At 40.2% G+C, this 24,004-nt stretch overlaps 1 protein-coding gene across 1 annotated transcript in view; it reads right to left on the bottom strand.

Annotated features, from left to right (window-relative positions):
* The window catches only part of Gipc2 (GIPC PDZ domain containing family member 2), a 75,944-nt gene that overhangs the window by 26,312 nt on the left and 25,628 nt on the right, over positions 1 to 24,004 (bottom strand). The window contains exons 2-3 of the mRNA XM_070007371.1: positions 16,330 to 16,515; positions 6,565 to 6,745 (exon numbers count right to left, since the gene is read on the bottom strand). Coding sequence (XP_069863472.1) covers positions 6,565 to 6,745; positions 16,330 to 16,515 — 367 coding nt within the window. The remainder of the gene's footprint in view (positions 1 to 6,564; positions 6,746 to 16,329; positions 16,516 to 24,004) is intronic.

Below are 24,004 nucleotides of genomic sequence, written 5' to 3'. Positions count from 1 at the left end.
ATATAAAAAGGTATCAAACTTATGTGTTGATGAAATTTCACCAGAAATAGCATGAATAATTTTAAAAATTATTTTAAAGGCTTGTAATACCTGTCTTAAAAAGTCTAGTAAGCTGGGCACTGGTGGCACACACCTGTAATCCTAGCTACTCAGGAAGCTGAGATCTGAGGATCGTGGTTCAAAGCCAGCCCAGGCAGGAAAGTCTGTTATCTTCAATAAACCATCAGAAAACCAGAAGTGGCACTGTGGCTCAAGTGGTAGAGCACTTGCCTTGAGCTGAAGAGCTGAGGGACAGCACCCAGGCCCAGAGTTCAAGCCTTACGACTGACCCCCCCCCAAAAAAAAAAGTCTAGTTAGATTCAAAAGCCAAATCTTATCTCCTTCCATCAAACCGGCTCAGCCTTTGAAAGGAGTACATCCATCCCTTAAGCTGAATGGGGAGATGAGGGCTGAGATTTCCAGCTGTGAATGACTCAAAGGATTGATATGCACTCCACATACTTGGCATCTTATTCTGATGGATACACAGCCCAGAAATGAACCCTCTAAAAGGAGATATGACTGACCCATTGCAAAACTTAAGCCCCAAAACAAATATCTTAGGAAGCAGACTTTTTCTTTCAATTCCATTTCTGATTCTGTAACACAGAAATGTGTCAGGTCTCTTTCCACAAACCTTCTTTCATCCAGGGCAAATGTCACAAGTTCGACAAAGTTTCCAGGAGAAATGAAGTCAAGACTCATTTCAGCAAAACAGAAGCAAAGCTTCATTTTTCTACAGTTAACACGTCTCCTAGGAAAATTAATGAGTTGGACAGGTCTGGTCTTAAAGTCATGTAAATGGAAGAATGGATTTTCACAGGCTTGGGAAAATCTAGGTTTACAGGGCAACCTTCAGGATTGAGCTCATTGTGAAGATATGTTCCTTTTTACTGCAAATGGGAAAGGAAGTGAGCCATGCCCTAAAAAAAATACCTCTGGAGACATTCCAGCCGATACTTGATAAGGACTGGGCAGGCTGCCAGCAACGCATGGCTGGAAGAAGGAAAGTCAGGATCAGAAAGCCAGAGAAACTAAGGGAGGTGTGGGAAAGATTTTCCATTAAACTACTGATGTTCGATAGGGAAGTCATCTCAACCAGTTGTTTTCAGTTGTTTTCAGTTGACTATGAGTCATAGTAAGAACTTTACAAAATATTAAACCAATAAATTCATACAAATATAAAGATACATATTGATTTATTTATTGTTTCATACAAATGTGTATCAAATAGTGTTTCACACTGTTCTATGTCATCTTGGTGGCTTGTCAGTCATGTAGCCTGCTCTCTCCACTTAATATATTTAATATATATTTCTATATATTTAAAACATATATATTTGCTTTGTTATGCTAAATGCCTTTTTTTTCCCGCCAGTCCCAGGACTTGAACTCTGGGCCTGGTTTCTGTCCCTGAGTGTCTCTGTCTCAAGGCTAGTACTCTACCATTTGAGCTACAGCTCCACTTCCAACCTTTTCTGAGTAGTTTATTGGAGATAAGAGTCTCACAGACTTTCTTGTCAGCTCTCCCTTATCTCCTGGGAATTCAAATTCTGAATTGAGTGGCAGAAAGTAATTTGAACAAGTCCCTTATGCAAGTGTTATTAAAGGCTCTTGGTACAGATATATCTGAAGATTTCTTTCCTTCCTAAGACTTGATCAAATCCATCTTTGTTTCAGACCTGCCTGGCAGTATTCTAACAAATGCTTGTCCTATAAATCTCAAAGAATCTTGATATATACACTGGCCTCTGGGCCTGGGCCTAAAATATAAAAATGGAAGCACGCAATAAGGATACTCTACCTACTATAGAGAAGTCCTCCTTACAATTCTTGTTATGCCATTGCAAAGCAATGCACACTTGCATTTTGAGTTATAGTCCATGTGCATCCCATGGTTAAGTCTTTAAGGACCTTGGTAGGAAATTTCCAAAATACTACATAATGTAGCCATTTCTGACAGCTTAGATCCTTGAAATGACTAGTTCAGCCACAGTGGTCTACACTAATGCAGAGAAAATCTGTCTCACTTAGACTGGTCCTTTCTCCTAGTAAGAATTCAAAATAAATTCTTTGCTACACATGGTATTATAACTCTCTATTCCCAGCACCTGGGAGACTAAGACAAAAATCACAAGTTCAAGGGCAACTAAACATCAAGTTTGAAAACATCCTGGACTTCAGAGTAAGATCTGTCTCAATGGGCAGGGGCAGGACGAAGGAGGCAGGGAAGGATAGTAGGAGAGGGAGAAGTTGGAGAAGTGGAAAGGGAAGGGATAGTAGGGGAAAAACAAAGGAGAGGTAACAATGCTCAGTATGAAATGTACTCATTACCTTATTCATGCAACTGTAACCCCTCTGTACAGTATCTTTACAATAAAAAAATTTTTTTAAAAGCTAAAAAATAAAAAAATTAAAAGACCTGTCTCAAAAAATAATAATAATAAAAAGAAATAAACTGCTGGGTACCAGTGTCTCATGCCTGTAATCCTAGCTACTCAGGAGGCTGAATCTCTCAGTTCAAAGCCAGCCTAGGAAGGAATGTCTGTAAGACTCTCATATCCAATTAATTATCAAAAAGCTGAAAATGGAGTTGTAGCTTAAGTGGTAGAGTGCTAGCCTTGAGCAGAAAAGCTCAAGTTCAAGTCTGAGGACCTGCACAAAAAAGAAAGAAAGAAATTTGAATTTCTGGCTCTGAGTCATGGATAATGCTAGAAAACATAGAAAGAAAGAAAGGAGATATATGGGCTGGGAAGATGGCTCAGTGGTAGAGTGCTTGCCTTGCATGCATGAGGCCCTGGGTTCGATTCCTCAGCACCACATAAGCAAAAAAAAAAAAAAAGCCGGAAGTGGCACTGTGGCTCAAGTGGTAGAGTGCTAGCCTTGAACTGAAGAGCTGAGGGACAGCGCCCAGACCCAGAGTTCAGGCCCCACGACCGGACCCAAAAAAAAAAAAAAAAAAAGAAAAGAAAAGAAAAGAAAAAGAAAGGCGATACAGCCTAGAACTAAGAGAACTGAAGGAAGCCTAATCAGATTTGGTACCTCCAAGAAACTCCTGATGTAGCTTTCCTCCCTGACCCAGAACTAAGCACTTGGATGAGGTCAAAGTAATTTTTCTTTATCCCAGAGGCAAAAACAAAGGCAGACTTTTCTTCTCTTTTCTTTGTTTTTGTAATACCAGGGCTTGAACTCAGGATCCAGGACCTCTCACTCAGCTGGCACAGTACCACCTGAGCCACACACTTCCAAGCCTGTGTGTGTGTGTGTGTGTGTGTGTGTGTGTGTGTGTGTGTGTGTGTGTGTGCGTGTGCGTGTGTGCGTGTGTGTGTGTGTGTGTGTGTGTGTGTCCTGGGCTTGAATTAGGGGTCTAGATATTGTTCCTGAGCTTTTATGCTCAAGGCTAGGGCTCTACTACTTCAGCTATAGCTCTACTTCTGGCCTTTTGGGTGGCTAATTGGAGATAAGAGTCTCATAGTTTTCCTGCCTGAGCTGGCTTTGAAATATGATCCTCAGATCTCAGCCTCCTGAGTAGCTAGGATTACCAGTGCACCACAAGAACCTGGCTTCCAGCATGCTTTTTGTTGGTCTTTTTAGAGATAGAGATTAGCAGACATTTCTGCCTAGGCTAGTTTAGAACTACTATTCTCCAGGTGTCAGCCTCCTGAGTAGTTAATATTACAGATATGAGCCACCTGTATACACGGCTCACTTCTAAGAGAAAAACCTACATAATAGGGCCTAGAATAAAGAATCAACTCACAGAGTAGAAAATGTATATAAACCAGCAGTTTGGAAAATAAAAATAAAACCCCCAACACCAGCACAATTTGAGATACTGAAAAATTCTACTGAGGATGCTTTATAAGTATATCCAAGAAGTTCATCCAGTAAAGGAGGTCAGGTCCAATTGCCATGAGTGAAGTGTATTAACTACTATACATGTCTCTGATATAGAAGGACAAAAAATTGCTAATCATAAAACAAAACATGACAACTCTGTCACATTCAAGACAATGAGCAAATTAGCACCCAAGTTTAGGCGTATCAGAAACTTTGTACACAGATACAAGGACCAAAGGATTGAGCAGGAAAAGAATTAGAAAACAACTACTCTGAAAAATAGAATATGTGCTGGAGATAAATGTAGGAAGAACAGTACTAAGAGAATATCTTTGATTTACAAAGACTCTAAACCAAATAAGAATATTTAACTGGACACCAGTGGCTCACAGCTACTCAGGAAACTGAGATCTGAGGATAACAGGTCAAAACTAGAATGAAACTCTCATCTCCAGTTAACTGCCAAAAAGCTGGAAGTGAAGGTATGGCTCAAATGGTAGCGTGCCAGCTGTCTCGAGCACAAAAGCTAAGGGATAGTGCATAGGCCCTGAATTCAAGTCTCAGTACTGACAAACATAAGCACGCACACACATACATACATACACACACATACACACACACACATACACACACAAAACAGTATTTATCTGAAACTACTTGACCCTCACAGTGTCTTCACACCATGCTATCTAGGAATTGGACTGGCAAATAAAGTTATTTGAAAAGGAGCTAATGGAGATGACTGAGTGCCCTTTGCCTTCCTCCGTAAGAGATGAACACAGGTACCCAGTGCACTGGGAGAATGGCAGAAGCTCCAGGAATGGGGCGCAGAGTGGTCCATCCACAGCCCAGTTGTCCCTTCTGGACAACTTCTGTGGAAATGCCCACCACCACCCCTCAAACATGTAACCTGTGCTGTACTTCCTTCCATTCAATGGCAAAGAATCATGTAGGAGCAGAGAAAGGATAATGCCTCAGAGGTAGCTCAAACTTGTTCCCTATTGGCTAAAAGAGGGGGAAAAAATCAATCTCTCTCATGAACCACCTTAAGAAAAGAACATAAAAGACAAACTAGAAGAAATATTCATGTCCTGTGAGCAAAGGACAGGACATAGCGTGGGTGGGGTCATGCATGAGTCAGGGAGGGCATGGAATGATTCTGCTAAAGATATTTTAACACCGATGAACACTAGGCCTTCATTTGGCTTATTAAAATAGTGCTGGGGAGTGAAGGAGAGGCTGGCACATTCTCATGTGGATGAGATGTCCCTGGAGATTTCAACAACAGTTGGAATACAGCTGCCATGGCTAAAACCAGGCAAGTACAGATGTCACACCAAAGACAGAGTAATTTCATACTGCTCCAGGCTGCCAATTCAAAAAGCCAATAGAGGAAAAGTATAGGTGAAAGCGGTCCTTAAAATAGCCTGCATACTATTTTAAATACCAATTCTGTGGGGAACTAAAATCTTAGCTGCTGAGATCCCTAAACAGTCATTATGGTTTAAGGATCTCAATCAAAAAAATCTTTCAACTCAGCAAAATGCAAACTATACAAGCTGGTCTCAGAAACTAAAATAGCTATCTCAAGTACAGTCTTACACTTTGTAATTCCAAATATTTGTTTAGAAAATGTCAATGCCAAGGTGGGTGCTGGTGGCTCAAACCTATAATCCTAGATACTCAGGATGCTGAGATCTGAGGATCACAGCTCAAAGCCAGCTCAAGCAGGAAAGTCCACAAAACTCTTATCTCCACTTAAGCACCAAAAAAGCAAGACATAGAGCTGTGGCTCAAGTTATAGAGTGCTAGACTTGAGCAGAAAAGCTAAGTGCCAGCACCCACGCCCTGAGTTCAAGTCTCAAGACACACACACACACACACACACAGTGTAATCCTAGTTACTCAGAAGGGTAAGAGATCTAAGGATCAATGTTCAAAGCCAGCCTGGGTAGGTGGTAGACAACTAGCCTTGAGCAAATGAGCTCAGGGACAATGCCCAGACATTGAGTTCAAGCCCCAAGACAGATAGAAAAAAAGAAAATGTTAATGCCTGGAGGGGACGGGGGGGGGGGGGGGGGGGGAGGGGGGAACGGATGGGAAGGTATGGGAAGGGGAAACAAAGGAGGAGGCTACAATGCTTGATAAGAAATGTACTCATTATCTTGCCCATGTAATTGTAATCCCTCTGTACAATAATTTCACAATTTAAAAAAAGAAAATGTTAATGCCAATGTCAAGGCAATTTTCCTTTTTTCTTCCTTTAGTAGTTATTTTTCTTATAAATAATATTATCATTTTCTATATTATAAACTGATAGGTTAGATGATATACAAGGTAAACTATTCCTTTCCCTTAGACAAGCCAAGAGAACTGGGTACTAGTGGCTCATGCCTGTAATTCTAGCTACAGCAGGCTGAAATCTGAGGATCATAGTTTGAACTCAGCCTGGACTAAAAAGTCCACAAGACTCTTATCTCCTATTAACTAGTAAAAAGCTGGAAGTGGAGGTATGGCTCAAATGGTAGAGCACCAGCCTTGAGCTAAAGCTAAAGGAGAGTGCATAGGCTCTGAGTTCAAGCTCAGCACTGTCACAAAAAGAAAATGATAAACCAGGCAAAGAATCTTTCACAAACCTCATACACACCACATGCACACACATGCACACACACACACACAACTTACCAAATGCCTTCTTAGGTTCTATTAATGTCATGGTAAAGAGTTCCTCTTTTTTTAATTCCTTTAACTTCTTAGCAACTTCATAGTGACGCTGCCCAATGATATTTTCTCCGTTTATGCATTCAATATGATCTCCCACACAGATTGTTTTAACCGAGTCAATAATGCTACCATCTTTAATCCTCTGAAAGAAAGAAAATTAATTGTGATAATGTAGTATGAAATAGAACTGTGTGACATTACTTTTCTTGATCTTCATATTTATGTATATGTACATGCATATGCATATGCATATATGCACACACATATATGTACACACATATACACTGACATTTGTAATTAAATACAATGCTTAGTTAAAGATGAACCAAAAAAAACCATTCTTTTTTGGTATCATTCAGAATTCAATTCCCTCAAAGTGACTATCTCCTCTAAGAAGTTTTTCTGGATATCTCTCAACCCACTCCTCAAAGAATGAGTATGGTGATATTCTTATCTTCCTTAGTAATTTTTGCTCTATAAACTGAGCACTATGTTAGGCATTTCACATTTGCTTTTTCACTGAACTCTAACAACCTTTATGAGACTCTCACATCACAGATAGGGAAGATTGAGCCTTGGGAAAATCAACAAGAATCAACACAGCATGGTATAATTGTCCCTTTACTTCTTGCTCTCCATTAGTAATCTGTAATAACCTTGGGGTCATCGATTGTGTGTTCATCCTTATATGTCCTGTGCCTAACCCAATGCTCACACAGTGATAAACAATGTTCAATTATTTAAACATGAGGCCCACTGTAACATATAGAACTTTAGATTTTTCGACTGGCTACATTTTTCAAGCCTTCATTACAAACTTAAAGATTTGAAGATTGGTATAATCATAGATAAGAAGACTAGTATCTAACAAGAGGCAGATGTGGTTAGCAATTTTGGAAGTCTCTAGAGTAATGAATAATTGTGGTGGTTGTGACTCTGTGTGTGCATGGTGTGTGTGTGTGTGTGTGTGTGTGTATACATGTACATGCATATTACTGGGGATTATACCTAAGGCCTCACATATGCTGGGGAAAAGCTCTACTACTTGAGCCATGTTCTCATCCCTTTAGTTTGATTTTTTTGTTTGTAAGATGGTTTCACTAACCTTGCCTAGGCTGGCTTCAAATTCTCAATCCTCCTGCCACATCACAAGTAGCTGGAATTATAGTCTGCACCAGCATATCTGGATAGGTATGAGGCATACTTAAAATCCAAGGAGAAACTTCAAGCTGGCTGGGCCTTCTTTCTGTGTGTATGTGTGTATGGTGTGTACACATGCTAGTACTGGGGTTTGAACTGAGGGCCTACATAGTGTTGTCCTTTAACTTTCTCTCAAGGCTGGTGCTGCACCTCCTATATCTCTTGATCATAGCCACAGCTCTGCTTATGTATGTTTCTTTGCTTTGGGTTTTTTTGGGGGGTGTGGGGGGTTGGTGCTGGTTAACTGGAGGTAAGAGTCTCATGGGCTGCCTGGGCTCACTTTGAACCCTGATTCTCAGATCTCAGCCCTCCCAAGTAGCTAGGATTACAGGCATGAGCCAGTGGCACCCAGTGTAAGCTGGTCCTTCTTGGCAGGGGTGGGTAGAGGCTGAAACAGGATCTTACCATATAGTCCAGACTGCCCTGGCATTTACAATCCTTCTACCTTTCCTTTTTGAATGCTAAGGTTAAAGATGTGTGTTACCATGGTAGGCATCTTAAATTTTTTCTACAATGCATCTGTCATGTTGGTTCAAAACAAGGTGGAAACCATGGCATCAAGAATTTCTGAAGTTGATGGGCTGGGAAGGTAGCTCAGTGGTAGAGCGCTTGCCTTGCATGCTCAAGGCCCTGGGTTCGATTCCTCAGCACCACATAAGCAAAAAGAAAAAAGCCGGAAGTGGCGCTGTGGCTCAAGTGGTAGAGCACTAGCCTTGAGCTGAAGAGCTGAGGGACAGTGCCCAGGCCCAGAGTTCAGGCCCCACGACCAGACCCAAAAAAAAAAAAAAAAAAGAATTTCTGAAGTTGAACTTTACAACTTGTGGGGGAGGGAAGGAGGAGTTGGGGGGCAAGGGGTAGTAGGGGAAAAACAAAGGAGGAGGTAACAATGCTCGATAGGAAATGTACTCATTACCTTGCTCATGTAATTGTAACCCCTCTGTACAGTATTTTTACAATTTAAAAAAAACATATTTTAAAGAAAGAATTTCTGAATTTTAGAAACAGGAACGCCAGAAAACCTTGCCAGAATAACAGGCCTTCTAGGATGTACAAGTTTCTCCACAGCGATGAAAAGAGAAGCACAATAAAGGCCACGGTAGGCCTCAGGATGCCCAAAGCCTTCCTGGGAAGGAGGGACAGACTAGACATGCTGGAGCTCTACTGCTGTGTCATGAAAACATGCATGATCCCCAGCATTGCCAGGTGGAGGTGTCCCATCTCAATCCATGGAGCCAGGGACTGGGTGTCAAGTTTACTGGGAAGGCTGGGAAGGTGGCTCAGTGGTAGAGTGCTTGCCTTGCATGCCTGAGGCCCTGGGTTCGATTCCTCAGCACCACATAAGCAAAAAGAAAAAAGCCGGAAGTGGCACTGTGGCTCAAGTGGTAGAGCGCTAGCCTTGAGCTGAAGAGCTGAGGGACAGCACCCAGGCCCAGAGTTCAGGCTCCACAACTGGACCCCCCCCAAAAAAAATATTGTTAGCAGAACATTAGAAAACAAAAATCTAAAAAGGCTGGGCACTTTAAAATGGTAAATTATATGATTACATACCAAAACTCACAACATATTTTTCTCCACAAATTTTAAGTATATTGCTATATTTAATTACAATTCACCATTAACATGTCAATATGCATATTATATACTAATGCCTACTTCAAGAAAGATTATTTATTATTACAGCTAATTATAAGATGCCAGAAAGTTCCTAGTCTAGAAACTTTCATTAGTTAGCAAAAAATGATGTAACCATAACTTGCCACTCAATGCTGAACTGTCCCAGAAAAACAACAACAACAACAACAATAGGATTAAGGTTAGGTACCAAGGGCTCTTACCTGTTGTGATCCTAGCTACTCAGGAGGAAGAGATCTGAGTAAGAAACCACACTGAAATCTGAGTAAAAAGCCATACTGAGTACAAAAATCTAAAAGGCTCTTATCTCCAATTAACACAAGAAAAAGTCCAGGTATGGCTCAGATGGTAGAGAACCAACCTTGAGCAGAAAAAGTTAAGCAAGAGCATGAGGTACTGAGTACTGGCACATAAACCAAAAAAAGAATCAAGATGAAACAAGAGATCAAACAGAAAAGAAGAAAAAAAAAACATAATAATGCTACATAAACATTCTTAAACCATTAAAGAGTTTTCTAAATCCATAGTTGCCCTTCAACTTTTTTCTTTTTATGTTAATTCACCTCTTAATGTACCTTTAACCTATTTGATCAATTGTACCATACAAAGTTCAGTGACCCACCATGTATTTTTAGTTTTAAGATTTACCATTATAATTTTATTTTATATAAGCATTACATAAAGTAAATTACATGGAAGACTTAAAAGGCATGCAAGTTTCTTACCAACAAATTACAGGTCAGAGTAACAGCCATCTAGCATTGCCCAGGCCTATGAGCAGCTATCATGATCACAGAAAAGTGCCCAGATGGATGGAGAAAAGGCAGAAGTTAGAATAAATGGCAGGGTGAGAATCCAGTGAAACCCAGGGAAAAAAAGTGAAAGCATATACAACTAGCATCAGATAAAGATCTAGAAGGAAGAGAAAGGAAAAACAACATAAGAAACTTAAAGAACACCAGGAGGTGGACCAGACACAGAAATAAAGTAGGTGACGCTGATTATTGTATAGGTTACCTAGCCTTAGCCTCATAAGTATGTTGAATGAACAATCAATGGAGGTAAGTTTCTGAATCCAATGTATTTTCACAATCATGCAATAACTGGATAGAGATTGACAATATTGCTAAGAGTTGTGATTGAGATCTGAAGCACTAAGGCATGGAAAAGGATATTCATGCTATAATCATGTTTATTGAATCATTTACATTATTCTTCACTCAAAGACTTTCATCTGGCTTTGATACTGAGGCTACAACAGCAGGCTGCTTCCTAGATATTTCTTGGGAGTCAGGAATCCATAATTAAACATAAAGGTTCCCAATCATTTTCAATCACTATGATATAGAAGCTTCCATCAAACTCACCCTCTGCATATCTAGTACAATGGCCTCACCACAAATATAAGCACTACTCCAGGGTGGCATCCTTCCAGTCCCCAAATTCTAGGCACAGACTCCAGGTGGCCCTGCAGCCCCACGTGGAAATTTTGAGACCTGCACCCTTGAGCCTTCCAACCCTGTCCTCAACCCTGCCCACAGTAACAAACTAATATTCTCAGACCACTCTCATTCACTGCCTTGGGGAATATTTATTGTTAAGGTACCGAAATGAGTGTGTGTGGCTCAAGTGGTAGAATATCAGGCCTTGAGTTCAAAGCTTTGTACCACCAAAAAGAAAGAGAGAGATGAGAGAGAGAAAGAGAGAAAGGAAGAAGAGAAGGAAGGAAGGAAGGAAGGAAGGAAAGAAAGAAAGAAAGAAAGAAAGAAAGAAAGAAAGAAAGAAAGAAAGAAAGAAAGAAGAAAGAAAGAAAGAAAGAAAGAAAGAAAGAAAGAAAGAAAGAAAGAAAGAAAGAAAGAAGAAAGAAAGAAAGAAAGAAGAAAGAAAGAAAGAAAGAAAGAAAGAAAGAAAGAAACGGAAAGAAAAGAAGCTATTAGAAAAGTCATCATTTTGCAACCCTTATAAGAAAAATTGATTCAGGCAAGAGAGACCAGTAGATATCACCAGCTCAGTGGAGTATAAGGGAATAAAGGTTTTCTTTTTCTTTTTTTTTTTTTTTTGCCAGTCATGGAGCCTAAACTCAGGGCCTGGGCACTGTCCCTCAGCTCTTCAGCTCAAGGCTAGTGCTCTACCACTTGAGCCATAGCGCCACTTCCGGATTTTTCTGCTTATGTGGTGCTGAGGTATCGAACCCAGGGCCTCACGCATGCAAGGCAAGTGCTCTACTACTGAGCTACCTTCCCAGCCCCAAAATAAGGGTTTTCATGATCTTAAACTATCTTCCCACAATTATATATTAAAGAAAGAAGAAAACATAATAACTTTCAAGTAAAAAAGACTGGTAGAATCCAGGTGCTGATGGTTCATCCCGGAGGCTGAGATCTAAGGATCACAGTTCAAAGCCAGCTCTGGCAGGAACATCCTTGAGACTCTTATCTTTAATAAACCACCAAAAAACCAGAAGTGGTGCTGTAGCTCAAGTGGAAGAGTACTTGCCTTGAGCTGAAGAGCTCAGGGACAATGCACAGGCCCAGAGTTCCTTAGACAAGTGACGACAATTATCATCACAAATAACAAGACAGGTCAATGTCATGTCCCTTCTGATGTGGTAAACAGAGGCCAGAGAATGGCCCTTGTATCTCCCTCCCAGAATGCATACCTGCCTCTCAACATGAAGACACTTCAGAAAATCCCAGATCAAGAGATGTCCTGGAAAAGGCTGACTTATTCTAGATCTAATAAGATTAAAAAGACAGGCCAAGTAAATGAAAAGTAGGATCCTAGATCAGACCTGTAATGAAGAGGAAGTATGAACACTATTAGCTAAGATAAATGATAGAATTGCAATCTAGACTACAGGTTAGTTTCAAAGTATCAATGTTAGATTGTCTGAACTCTGCCACTGTACTATAGTTAGATGCAAGAGAACATCATATCACTACTAATTATACTCACAAATAAAAGGATGAAATAAATATAACATATATACATAAATGTGTATGAGATTAAGAATGCAAGGCAAATGTAACAAACGGTAACAATTGGACATTTAGGTAAATGATGGCTTTGTATATTATTACTGCAATCTTTCTACATGTAATCTTTCTTAAATATAGGATCATTTCAAGTAGTAAAACAATTTGGCCAGGTGCCAGTGGCTCATGCTTGTAATTTCAACAACTCAGGAGGCTGAGATGTGAGAATTGCAGTTCAAAGCCAGCTGAGGCATGAAAGTCTGTGAAATTCTTAACTCTAGCCAACAAAAGGCCAGAAGTGGAGCTGTGGCTGAAGTGGTCCAGCAGTAGCCTTGAGCAAAAAACCTAAGGGGCAGTTCTCAGGCTCTGAGTTCAATCCACAGTACCAGCAACCCCCCCCCCAAAAAAAAGAAAAAGAAAAAGGAAAAAAATTAAACTCAGCAGCATCTCTCTCCTATGCTGCTTCTTAGAACAGTAATGTAATGCTTTCAAATCAAGCATTTCTTCTAAACATGAGACAAAAGAAAATACCCATCTCTAAAAACAAAATGGTCCAAGCTAGATAAGCTTTTAAATACAGACTTATATCAAGAGGTAGAGCAGCCAGGTGCTGGTGGCTCACGCCTGTAATCCTAACTACTTAGGAGGCTGAGATCTGAGGATCATAGTTCAAAGCCAGCCGGAGCAGGAAAGTCCATGAGACTCTTATCTCCAATAAACCACTAGAAAACGGGAAGTGTTGTTGTAGCTCAGCACCCGCCTTGAGCTGAAGAGCTGAGGGACAGTGCCCAAGCCCAGAGTTCAAGACCCACGACCGACAAAAAAAAAAAGTAGAGCAAGGTAGACCCAGAAACAGCTTGCTCCTCTTTTCAAATCATGTATTTTCACTGCCATATGGAACATACTTTAAATATAGATATAAACAATATATTCTCTAAAATATTATCAACAATGACCACAGTATAATATGAATCCCTCTTTTAACATGACCTTAAGGAAAAAATAGAAAGTGTATGGGAAGGAGGTGACAAAAAGAAAGCTACTCATTACCTGCTTATAGAACTATAATCCCTCTGCACATCACCTTTACAATAACAATACAAAAATTAAAATAAAATAGAATAAAGTAACCTCTACATTGGCCCTTTCTCTTTTGCTACCAAGGTACCCTGTTTTCCCACAGCTGGTAATGAGTTCTCTGAGGCGGGCACATGTCTAACAGGGCATATTTTAAAATGTAGAAACACAATCTCTAAACATCACAGGTCAACATCTAAAAACTCCACACACGTTTGCAAACCTTCCCAAGCCTCCTCAGCTGACATTCAAAAGGCACTGCCATGTATCTCATGTCCTGAGCTTCCCTGGGATTAGCCCACATGACTTTCTCAACTCACACATTTTCCATTGGCTCACAGGCTCAACCAGAAGCACAGTCATATCTTTTGCAGAGCTAAAAATAGCTGCTATTTCTAGGGGTAAACGAGAGTACCATTTACAGTCAAGATAACTTCCCTAGGAATATTGCTTCAGTGATGACAGTGTGTCAGCAAATCAGGGTTTAGATAAAACAGAGGTGTACAGCACACTGTGTTGCCTGAAGCCATCACTGAGTCTTAGCTCAGTGCACTTAGGAACACTAGCTTTGCAGTCAGATTTCTTAGATTCAGATCATGAATTTATCCAGCTATATAATTTGGAGCAAGTGATTGAATCTTCCTGATTCTATTTTTACATCTGTAAAACAGAAATTCCTAAAATGACCTACCACAGACAAGCCCATGGACATTATGTTAAAATAAATCAGAAGCATCAGAGGACATAATGTGTGTTTATGTATACTTCAAAAACAAGCCAATGGTGGGAGAGGTCCAAATGATGATCATGTGGGGACAGGAGGTGTTGGTGGCCAAGCCTTCAGAGTGACAGAAATAAAATTTCCATGGATCCTGTGGCAGCTACACTAAACTGTACATCAAAATGTGTTACACTGCAACATAAAGCAAATAAAGAGAAAAGATATAGTGCCAACAAAATAGAAAGTTGTAGAATTAAATGAGAAAATGCATGCAAAGTGCCTACTATACAGTAAGCATTCAACGTAAGACAGCTGTTACTATTACTCTAGTCAGCCCTAAGGATTACTTGAACAAGGGAGTTCTTAGCCTGGGCAGCAGAGTAAGGTACCAAACCAAAAAGAAATGTGAAGTGTTGCATCTTTTCTGAACATACATGGACATTTTTCACATCTCCATAACACTTATAAGTAATCTACAGAAGAAGATTTAAAGTATACAGGACAAAGTGCATAGATTATCTGGCCATGCTATGATGTTTATATTAAATACTTGAGCATCTATAGCTTTCAGCATGGCAGCGGGACGTGGAAGTAATTCCACCACAGTCAGTGAGGGGCAGCTGTACTAACTACAATAGAATTACTTTTAAAGAGATGTCTACTTTTCTCTCTCTTTAGTTATAATTTCTATACCATGTCAAACATTTTTCTCTTGCCTTTGCAGCTCCATATTACTCTTTATATCTAAATAAAACAACTATATTGTTTAGATAATTTTAAATAACATTTTTAAAGAATTAAATAGGTTGGCAAAAATCTGTGCAGTTAGAAGTAACAAAATAAATCTTGAATGGCAACTCCTTTGTACAACTATTTAAAGATAATAACATTCAAAATGGGGGAGGGAAGGGATAGTAGGAAAAAAAAAAACAAAGGAGGTGGTAACAATGTTCGACAAGAAATGTAGTCATTACCTTACTCATGTAACTGAAACCCCTCTGTACAGCATCTTTAGAATAAAATAAAATTTAAGAAATAAATAAAAGCTAAGCACTAGTGGCTCACGCCTGTAATCCTAGCTACTCAGGAGACTGAGATCTGAGGATCCTAGGTTAAAGTCAGCCCAGGCAGGAAAGTTTGTGAGACTCTAATTTCCAATAAACCACCAGAAAACCAAAAGTGGTGCTTTGGCTCAAGTTGTAGAGGGCTAGCCTTGAGCTGAAGAGCTCAGGGACAGCGCCCAGACCCAGAGTTCAAGCCCCATGACTGACAAAACAAACAAATAAATCCCTCTCAAAAATAAATACATAAAAATTATTTTTTTAAAAGAAATCACAACAAGTCACTAGAGATCAGCAAGAAGTGAACTTGTGCCAGAGCTGTAGCCACCTTTTCCTTTGCTAAAGAAAGAAATTCAAAGAAAGGGTCAAGAAAAAATGATGCCTTTTGGTCACTTTTTTCCTTTCTTCTCTTTCTCCCTATCCTTTCTTTTTTGTTCTTCTTTTATTTTGATTGTTGCTGTTATGCCAGTACTGTGGCTTGAACTCAGGGACTGGGTGCTGTTCCTTATCATTTTTGCTCAAGACTATCCTTCTACTACTTCAGCAACAACTCTATTTCAGGCTTTTTGGAGACTAAGTGAAGGGATTATCGACTTTCCTACCAGGGCTGGCTTTGAACTGGGATTCTCAAATCTCACCCTCCTGAGATGATCCAGCTTACCTGGATGACCATTTTCTTGAAGTTAAACATTACCAATTTAGACATCAAGGCTGGGCTGATCCAGCTTTCACACTGAAGATCTCCTCTGATCTTCCTTTTTCTTTTTCTTTTCTTTTTTTTTTTTTTTTTTTTTTGTCTTTTCTTTGCTGGGACATAGTCTCACTGTGTAACACCCCAGGCCAACCTCAAACTTGTCTTTTTTTTGCTGGGACATAGTCTCACTGTGTAACAGCCCAGGCCAACCTCGAACTTGTGATCCTTCTGCCTCTTCTTCTCAAGTCTGGGAATTACAGGGATGGATCATTTCATCTAGTTCATTTTTAATTTACTCTGATGTGATCAATTTTCCTAAATGTTATCCTCAATTAGGGCACGATGTTGTTTTCTTTTTTAACTTACCTTGATAAAAGCATAGCCAACACCATTATCAGTAATGGTGAGTCCAAGTGAATCCTCAGATTTATAGACGTTCACTTCTTTTTTTAATCCCTTCACATGGGCAAATATGAAATCTTCAAGACCTAATTGCCCTCCTAGGAGTCTTTTCATGTCAATTTTAGGTGTGTTTAAAGTACAATATAAGATCTGAAAATGAAAAGAAATGTTTTAGGTCAGTTTCTATCAGAGAAATATCCTCCTCATTTGTCAAACCCATCCTTTAAAAAAAAAAAATCAGGTGATCAGAAAGATTGTGTCTCCAAGCCAACATAGGGGGAAAAAACTTTGTAAGAACCTCATCTCAAACAACAGGTAGGCCCAGGTGACACTCACCTGTCAGCTCTATGGGAAGTTGACAGTACAAGGATCAAGGTTCAAGGCCAGCCCAGGCAGAAAAGTTTTCGAGACTCTTATCTCAACAGAAAAAGCTGTGTGGTGTGGTGTGCTTGTTATTCAGCTATAACAGGAAATGTAAATAGGCCCAGATCCAACCTTGCAAAAAACAAGCCCGATCTCAAAAATAACCAGAGAAAAATGGCTGGAGGCAGGGCTCAAGCAGAAGAGCTCTTGCCCATAAAACACTAAGCCTTGTGTTCAAACTACAGTACTGTCAAAAAAATTTCTTACGTGTCAAACCAAAGAAGAAAATCTTAACATGCCTATTTGATACCCAGATGGCCAAATGGAATTTTGACTCTGTTTTCCATAACAATGTTGAGCACAGATATTGCTAGCCCTTCTATATTCATCAGCTAGGCTGTTACTTCAACAAAATACCTGAGGCACCAAAGACACAAAGATTAAGATGGCTTACTTGGCTCTTTTTTGCAGAGGTTCAGAGTCCAACATCAATGGCTCCATTTGTTTGACTTTTAATGAGGACAACTGGTTACAGTACACTGCTGTGAACTTGTAGGGGTGGGGAGCTTATATGACCAAACAAGAAGTCAGAGAAAGACTGGGATCCCACAGTCCCTTTCAAGTACCTGCCCCAATGACCTAAACATCTTCTACTACATCCTCACCTCCCAATAGTGCCAGCCTGGGGACCAAGACTTTAATTACAATGGAATTTGGTGAGACATTCAGACCACACCTAAATCACAGCACTTTCCCTCCTCCTTCCCAGAGGCCTACTTCAGCCCTCAATCTCCATCTCTCCACCAGAACATCCAAAAATCCTCATGAAACTCGAAATGAGTGTGTGATGACTACTTATCAAATGGTTTTCTGGGCCATGTTAAAGCATGCCTGAACTAGAAGAGAGCTTTATATAATACAACTTTCTTTACAATACAGTTTAAGGCTCAGGGTGGTTCTAAGAGCTCAAGCCAAACCCCAGAGATGTGAAAGGAGCTAGGCAGGAAGCAAGGGGAAAAGCCCACTGGGTTCTGAGCAATGAATGCCCACAGGGGAAGCCCCAACCCTTCCTCTTCTCATCCCGGTTTTTAATCTGTCTTCATTTAATTCTCGTGTTCCTGGCACTGGTAAAACATAATAAGCTTTGCTGTTTGTAACTTTTGCAAATATCCTAATGAGAAAACTATCCCTTCTAGGGAATAAAAAGACAGTTAAGCCATGAATGGCTTCTATTTCTAATTGTAAAATTAGTCCATTATGGATGGATAGAGGGAATAGAAATATACAAAGAAAACAACTTTTCTAACTTCCATTTTCAAAATCACAATGAGTAGAAGAAAAAACATAGTTTTCTCTTTGTTTTTTTCAATCATATTCATAGTATATTCAAACACCACTACCATTAAGCAACTTCAGAGTTAAATAGGAAATAAAAGATTAAAACATGGTGATTGTATAACAGAATAGGAGGAAAGTCTCCCCAAATGGAAATCTGGCACAATCTGAGCCTCCAGCTACCAAGCTGCTTCCTCCCTTTCTTTCCTTTCTAATCACCCGCTACCGTGCAAAGCAAACCCTACATTTCCTGCAGGTAGAGCTCTCCTCCCATCATGCTTCCTCCCCTGCAGACTAACACTCTGTTCCAGACAGCAGACACTGGCAGGCAAGGCAGGAAGAACCGTCCTTGGAGAGTGACAATGGAAACGTGGATATGTGATGGCTCCTGAGAGGGGGACTAAAGGCCTCTGCAGCAGGGCAGAGGGGAACCAAAGTTCTAGGATGTGAGATCAGTTCTTCCCTTAAGAATATGTACCCAGGGCTGGGAAGGTGGCTCAGTGGTAGAGCGCTTGCCTTGCATGCATGAGGCCCTGGGTTCGATTCCTCAGCACCACATAAGCAAAAAGAAAAAAAGCCAGAAGTGGAGCTGTGGCTCAAGTGGTAGAGCGCTAGCCTTGAGCTGAAGAGCTGAGGGTCAGCGCTCAGGCCCAGAGTTCAGGCTCCACGACCGACAAAAAAAAAAAAAAAAAGAATATGTACCCAGCACTCAGTAATAACACACAGCTATCAACGAATTTATCTCTCAGTGTGTCATAAAGGCCTACAAGTTCAAATTCAAATATATCCTCACAGATATTCATGTGTGTGTGTGTGTGAGAGAGAGAGAGAAAGAGAGAGAGAGAATGTGTGTGTGTGAGTGCGCGCGCGCGCGCGCTGATTGTGGAGCTTGAACTCAAGGCCTGAGCTTTATCCCTGAGTTTTTTCTGCAAGGCTGCCACTTTACCACTTGAGCCACAGCTCTACTTTCAGCTTTTTGCTGATTCCCTGGAAGGTCTAGATATCTGAGAGTTGTGTTGTAAGGAAGAGTAGACTTTTTGGGTAAGATAGAGAAAGGAAGGGGTGGGAGCATGTCACTCCAAAAGCTTCTTTTCCCAGAAGCCCCACCTGACTCATTCTTGCATTTTCCCTGGCTTAAATTGGATCAGGAATGAGATATTTAGTGATTTAAACCTAACCAAGGGGCTGGGAAGGTGGTTCAGTGGTAGAGCACTTGCCTTGCATGCCTGAGGCCCTGGGTTTGATTCCTCAGCACCACATAAGCAAAAAAGAAAAAAGCTGGAAGTGGCGCTGTAACTCAAGTGGTAGAGCGCTAGCCTTGAGCTGAAGAGCTGAGAGACAGCGCCCAGGCCCAGAGTTCAGGCCCCACGACCGGACCCAAAAAAAAAAAAAAAAAAAAAAAAAAATAAGCCTAACCAAGCTTCATCTTCTTGGAACTCAGGGTAGGACTACTCCCACTCTCTGATGTGGCTTGAGAAGGAAAGGAGGCTTTCAAAGGAATAGATAGCATCGAGATTGATATCTAGCCACAACAACAACAAGAAAGCTTTTTTGCCAGTCCTGGGGCTTGAACTTCTTAGGGCCTGGGCACTGTCCCTGAGCTTCTTTTGCTCAAGGCTAGCACTCTACCACTTGAGCCACTGTGCCACTTCTAGCCTTTTCTGTTTATGTAGTACTGAGAAATAAAACTCAGGGCTTCATGCATGTTCGGCAAGAATTCTACCACTAAGCCATATTCCTAGCACAGATCTCAGCCTCTTGAATGGTTAGGATTACAGGTGTGAGCCACTGTAGATCACACTGAAATCTTAAAAACTCCAGGAAATCCAGTTCTGACTTTCTTTTCTGTAATGTTTTCCTTAAGAAGGAATTAAGCTGGCCAATGATTCTACATTTCCCAAAAAAATACCTGAAAAATAATTATGGGTTTGTGCAGCCAGAATTGCATCATTCGTGGATGTGATTTGAAATGCAAGCAACTGGGACACTTACCTATTAAGCAAGTATGCTTAGGTAAAGTAACACTACTACTAAACATTTTTATAGGACTACACTCTTGTTACCATCTTCCCAAGAACCTTGCTTACTTTGTACACTTTGTCTTAAATAAGCATTATAGAAACATCAGCCAATGTCACAGAAAAAATTTTTAAAGAATATGCTTAATAATTAACTTAGTAATTAACTAACCCTAACTTTCATCAGGAGTTATTACACATAAGAAAACCACTTGGATTATGTTTTTGTTGTTAATGACTAGGTTTTATCTGGGCTGTTTTTGTTGTCCTAGTTTCAAAGACTTTTTCCTCAAAGGAAAAAAAAAACTTTATTTTACTTCCATCTAGATAATTGCCCTTGAAATAGCAGGAATTAAAACACCCTGAATCTAAGAACAAAATAATTACTGAGGGAAAAAGTTTACCCCCTCGGCCTGAGTGCTTAAACAAAAGAGACCAGGCCTAAGCCAAGACACAGAGATAGAATTACCTGACTCAAAATCCTTGCAAAAAGAAAGGTGGGCATGGTGGTACATGCCTATAATCCCAGCTTCTGAGAGGATACAGCAGGAGGAAATTTCAAGGCCAGCCAAGACTACACAGCAAGACCAAGACTCTCTTTCAAAGAGGTCAAGGGAGACTAGATGTGTGGCTTACGTAGTAGAGCACTTCCTTGCAAGCACTCCAAGCCAGAAATCAAACCTGGAATGGGAGTGGGGGCATTCTTTCAAAAACTCAACATTACTGAGTACCAGTGATTCATACATGTAATCCTAGCTACTCAGGAGGCTAAGATCTAAGGATCTCTAAGGATCTCAGTTCAAAGCCACTCCAGATAGGAAAATTCCATGAGACTCTTATCTTCAATGAACCAGAAAAAAGCTAGAAGTGGAGCTACCGCTCAAGTGGTAGAGAGACCACCTTGCTAGAAAAAGCTAAGGGCGGGTTGGGAAGGTGGCTCAGTGGTAGAGCACTTGCCTTGCATGCCTGAGGCCCTGGGTTCGATTACTCAGCACCACATAAGCAAAAAAGAAAAAAGCTGGAAGTGGCACTGTGGCTCAAGTAGTAGAGCGCTAGCCTTGAGCTGAAGAGCTGAGGGACAGCGCCCAGGCCCAGAGTTCAGGCCCCATGACCGGACCAAAAAAAAAAGAAAAGAAAAAGCTAAGGGCCATGAGTTCAAGCTCTAGTACCAAAAACAAAAAGACATAACCCTCAGAACATCTTATGCTATACAATCTCCCCCAGAATATTTGGTAAATACATTGGATCGAGAAGTTTTTGTAACTCACAACTATTTTTCCACTCTGTTCATAGAGGGATGTCACTGTACATTGATCTGGGTTGTAGGGTTTGGATGTGGCTCCCACATCCACTAACGTACTGGGAAAGCGAAGATGAGGGATGAAGGTGTGCAAAAATATCAAGAAAATCAGAAGGAAGGTTGACCCTGTGCTCCAGCTACTTTGCACATTACCTCATTTAATCCTTACGACAATTTCAGGTAAAAGCTACCGCTATTGGTTGAACCACAATAATCTGAAAACTTGGATTTAAAATGTTCTAAAAGCTCCAAAACATTGTTTATCACCATAATGGCACAAGTGGAATATTCCATAACGTGCAAGCTTGTTTCCTGAACAAAATTATTTAAGGATATTATATACAATTGTCTTGTGGTTATGTGTACATGGTAAACATAAAACAGAAATCCATTTCTTGCTAAGACTTGGGTCCTAGGCTCTACACACTTCATGATGCATATGTACATACTCCAAAATTTAAAGAAACAAAACCCACTGGAATCCAACACACACTTCTAAGGATTTAGAAGAAGAGATATCAACCTATGTACCTTACTTTCCTTTCTTCCTTTCTTCCTTTCTTTCTTTGTGGTGAGGATTGAGTCCAGGGTCTTAAGCATGCTAGCCAATACTCTACCCCTGAGCTATATCCTCAGCCCTGCCTATTTTTTACAGCTCAGAAAACAATGGCTTAGCAAGAAAAAAATGGTGTGTGTGGATAAGTAACACTTACTCAGGCTAACTAGGAGTCCTGCTCTAGTTGACTGACTCCAATCTTTTCCCTACAATGCTTCTCTGACATCTACCATCTGCATATGGCCATCTACATTACTAATCACTGCCTAACGACTCACCAGATCATGTGAGTTGGGCTTAAATGTAAATAAAGTATTACTGCACCCTGTGCAGATGAGAAAATCAGCTCAGACCCCATTATGTGATTTGGCTAAGGTCACAGAGTTAATGACATGAACATAACCAGAATTTAGACTCTGAGGTTATTTCTAATTCATGATACTATCGCTTTAATGTAACTACATCAAAGTGACATTGATGAAAATGCACTATACTCATAAATTGACACCTGAATTGAAACTACTTTACAACTTCTTAAAGATAATTTTTAAATTTTAACAAATGAACTCAGTTTTGAATTTAGAACTCCCACAAGAAGGAGACAATGCAGTTTTATACTCTGTATGGAGCAACAAAAAGTATGTTTATTTCATAAATCACCCACTTTCTAAAAGGACTGAGAAAGGTGGCAAAAAGGAGCTATTTATAGGTGGACGCTAAAAGCCAAACATATTTGATGATTATACAAATCTCACAATAGCAATAATGCACTATTCTTTAAGCTGAATAAATGTTAAGGATCAACGGATAGTCACATATATGCAGATTAGATAGATAGATAGATAGATAGATAGATAGATAGATAGATAGATAGATATTCCCCATTGGACACTGGTGGCTCACATCTGTAATCCTAGCTATTCAGGAGGCTTTGATATGAGGATCAAGTTCAAAGGCAGCCCAGACAGAAAATTCCCCATGAGACTCTTATCTCCAATTAAACACTCAAAGACCAGAAGTGGTGCTGTGGCTCAATGTGATAGAGTGCTAGCCATGTGCAAAAGAGATCAAGGACAGTACCCATGCCCTGAGTTCAAGATCCATGACCAACCAAAACAAATATATATATATACATATATATATATATACATATGTATCTTTCTAATAAATAATTTTAAAACTGACTAGTTACACACATTTCTTTGTACTATAAACAATCATTTAAAACCTCATGCTTCTTAATTTCCACTATGATACATGTACTAAATCCCTGAGATGGGTTTTAAAATACACATCATTTTACACATTCATGTAGAGCCTTGCCTCTACCTTGCCAATAGTCATAGTCACCTACAAGATTCACAGCTTGAAAAAGATCTAAAATTGGCATCACAACAGATATTTGGAAATATGATACTATATGCTCTATTTAGACTTTCATGCGGATATTGTACAAAGCCTTGGTCGAACTGGGTAGAACTTTCTATAAATGATTCACTTCTAAATTGGTCACCCTAGGTCAGCACTGGTAAGCCTTAAATAAAAGGTGAATCATTCTTTGTACTCCTTTCTTCTCTGGTACAACTACTTTTTTTCCCCAGTGTTTTGAATGACTAAAATAATATGACAAAAGAATTCTATCCCCACTAAAAGGAAAGATATGGTCAAACTTCCCAGAATAACCAAAAGAACTTTTTCAGGGGCGGGGGGGGGGACCAACTATGTGTCCCTGAACGTCAACATTGCATAGTTTCTCAGGAGGCTGAGATCTGTGGATCTTGGTTCAAAGCCAGTCTGGGCAGAAAAGTCTATAAGATTCTTATTTCAACTAATGAGCAAGAAGCTGGAAATGGAACTTATGGTTCAAGTGGTAGAGTATCAGCCTTGAGTGAAAAAGCTAAGGGGCAGGACTCAGGCCCTGAGTTCAAACCCCAGTACTGGCACGAGGAGGAGGAGGAAAAGGAGGAGGAGAAGGAAGAAGATGAAGAAGAGGAAGAAGACGAAGAAGACGGAGGAGACGGAGGAGGAGGAAGAGGAGGAGGAGGCGGCAGCACGATGACGAAGATG

The sequence above is a fragment of the Dipodomys merriami genome, unplaced genomic scaffold, assembly GCF_024711535.1.
Source record: "Dipodomys merriami isolate MVZ:Mamm:240054 unplaced genomic scaffold, mDipMer1.0.p SCAF_7, whole genome shotgun sequence".
Lineage (NCBI taxonomy): Eukaryota > Metazoa > Chordata > Mammalia > Rodentia > Heteromyidae > Dipodomys > Dipodomys merriami.
Note: the sequence above shows the minus strand (reverse complement) of the source record. Positions and strands in the feature narration are given on the sequence as shown.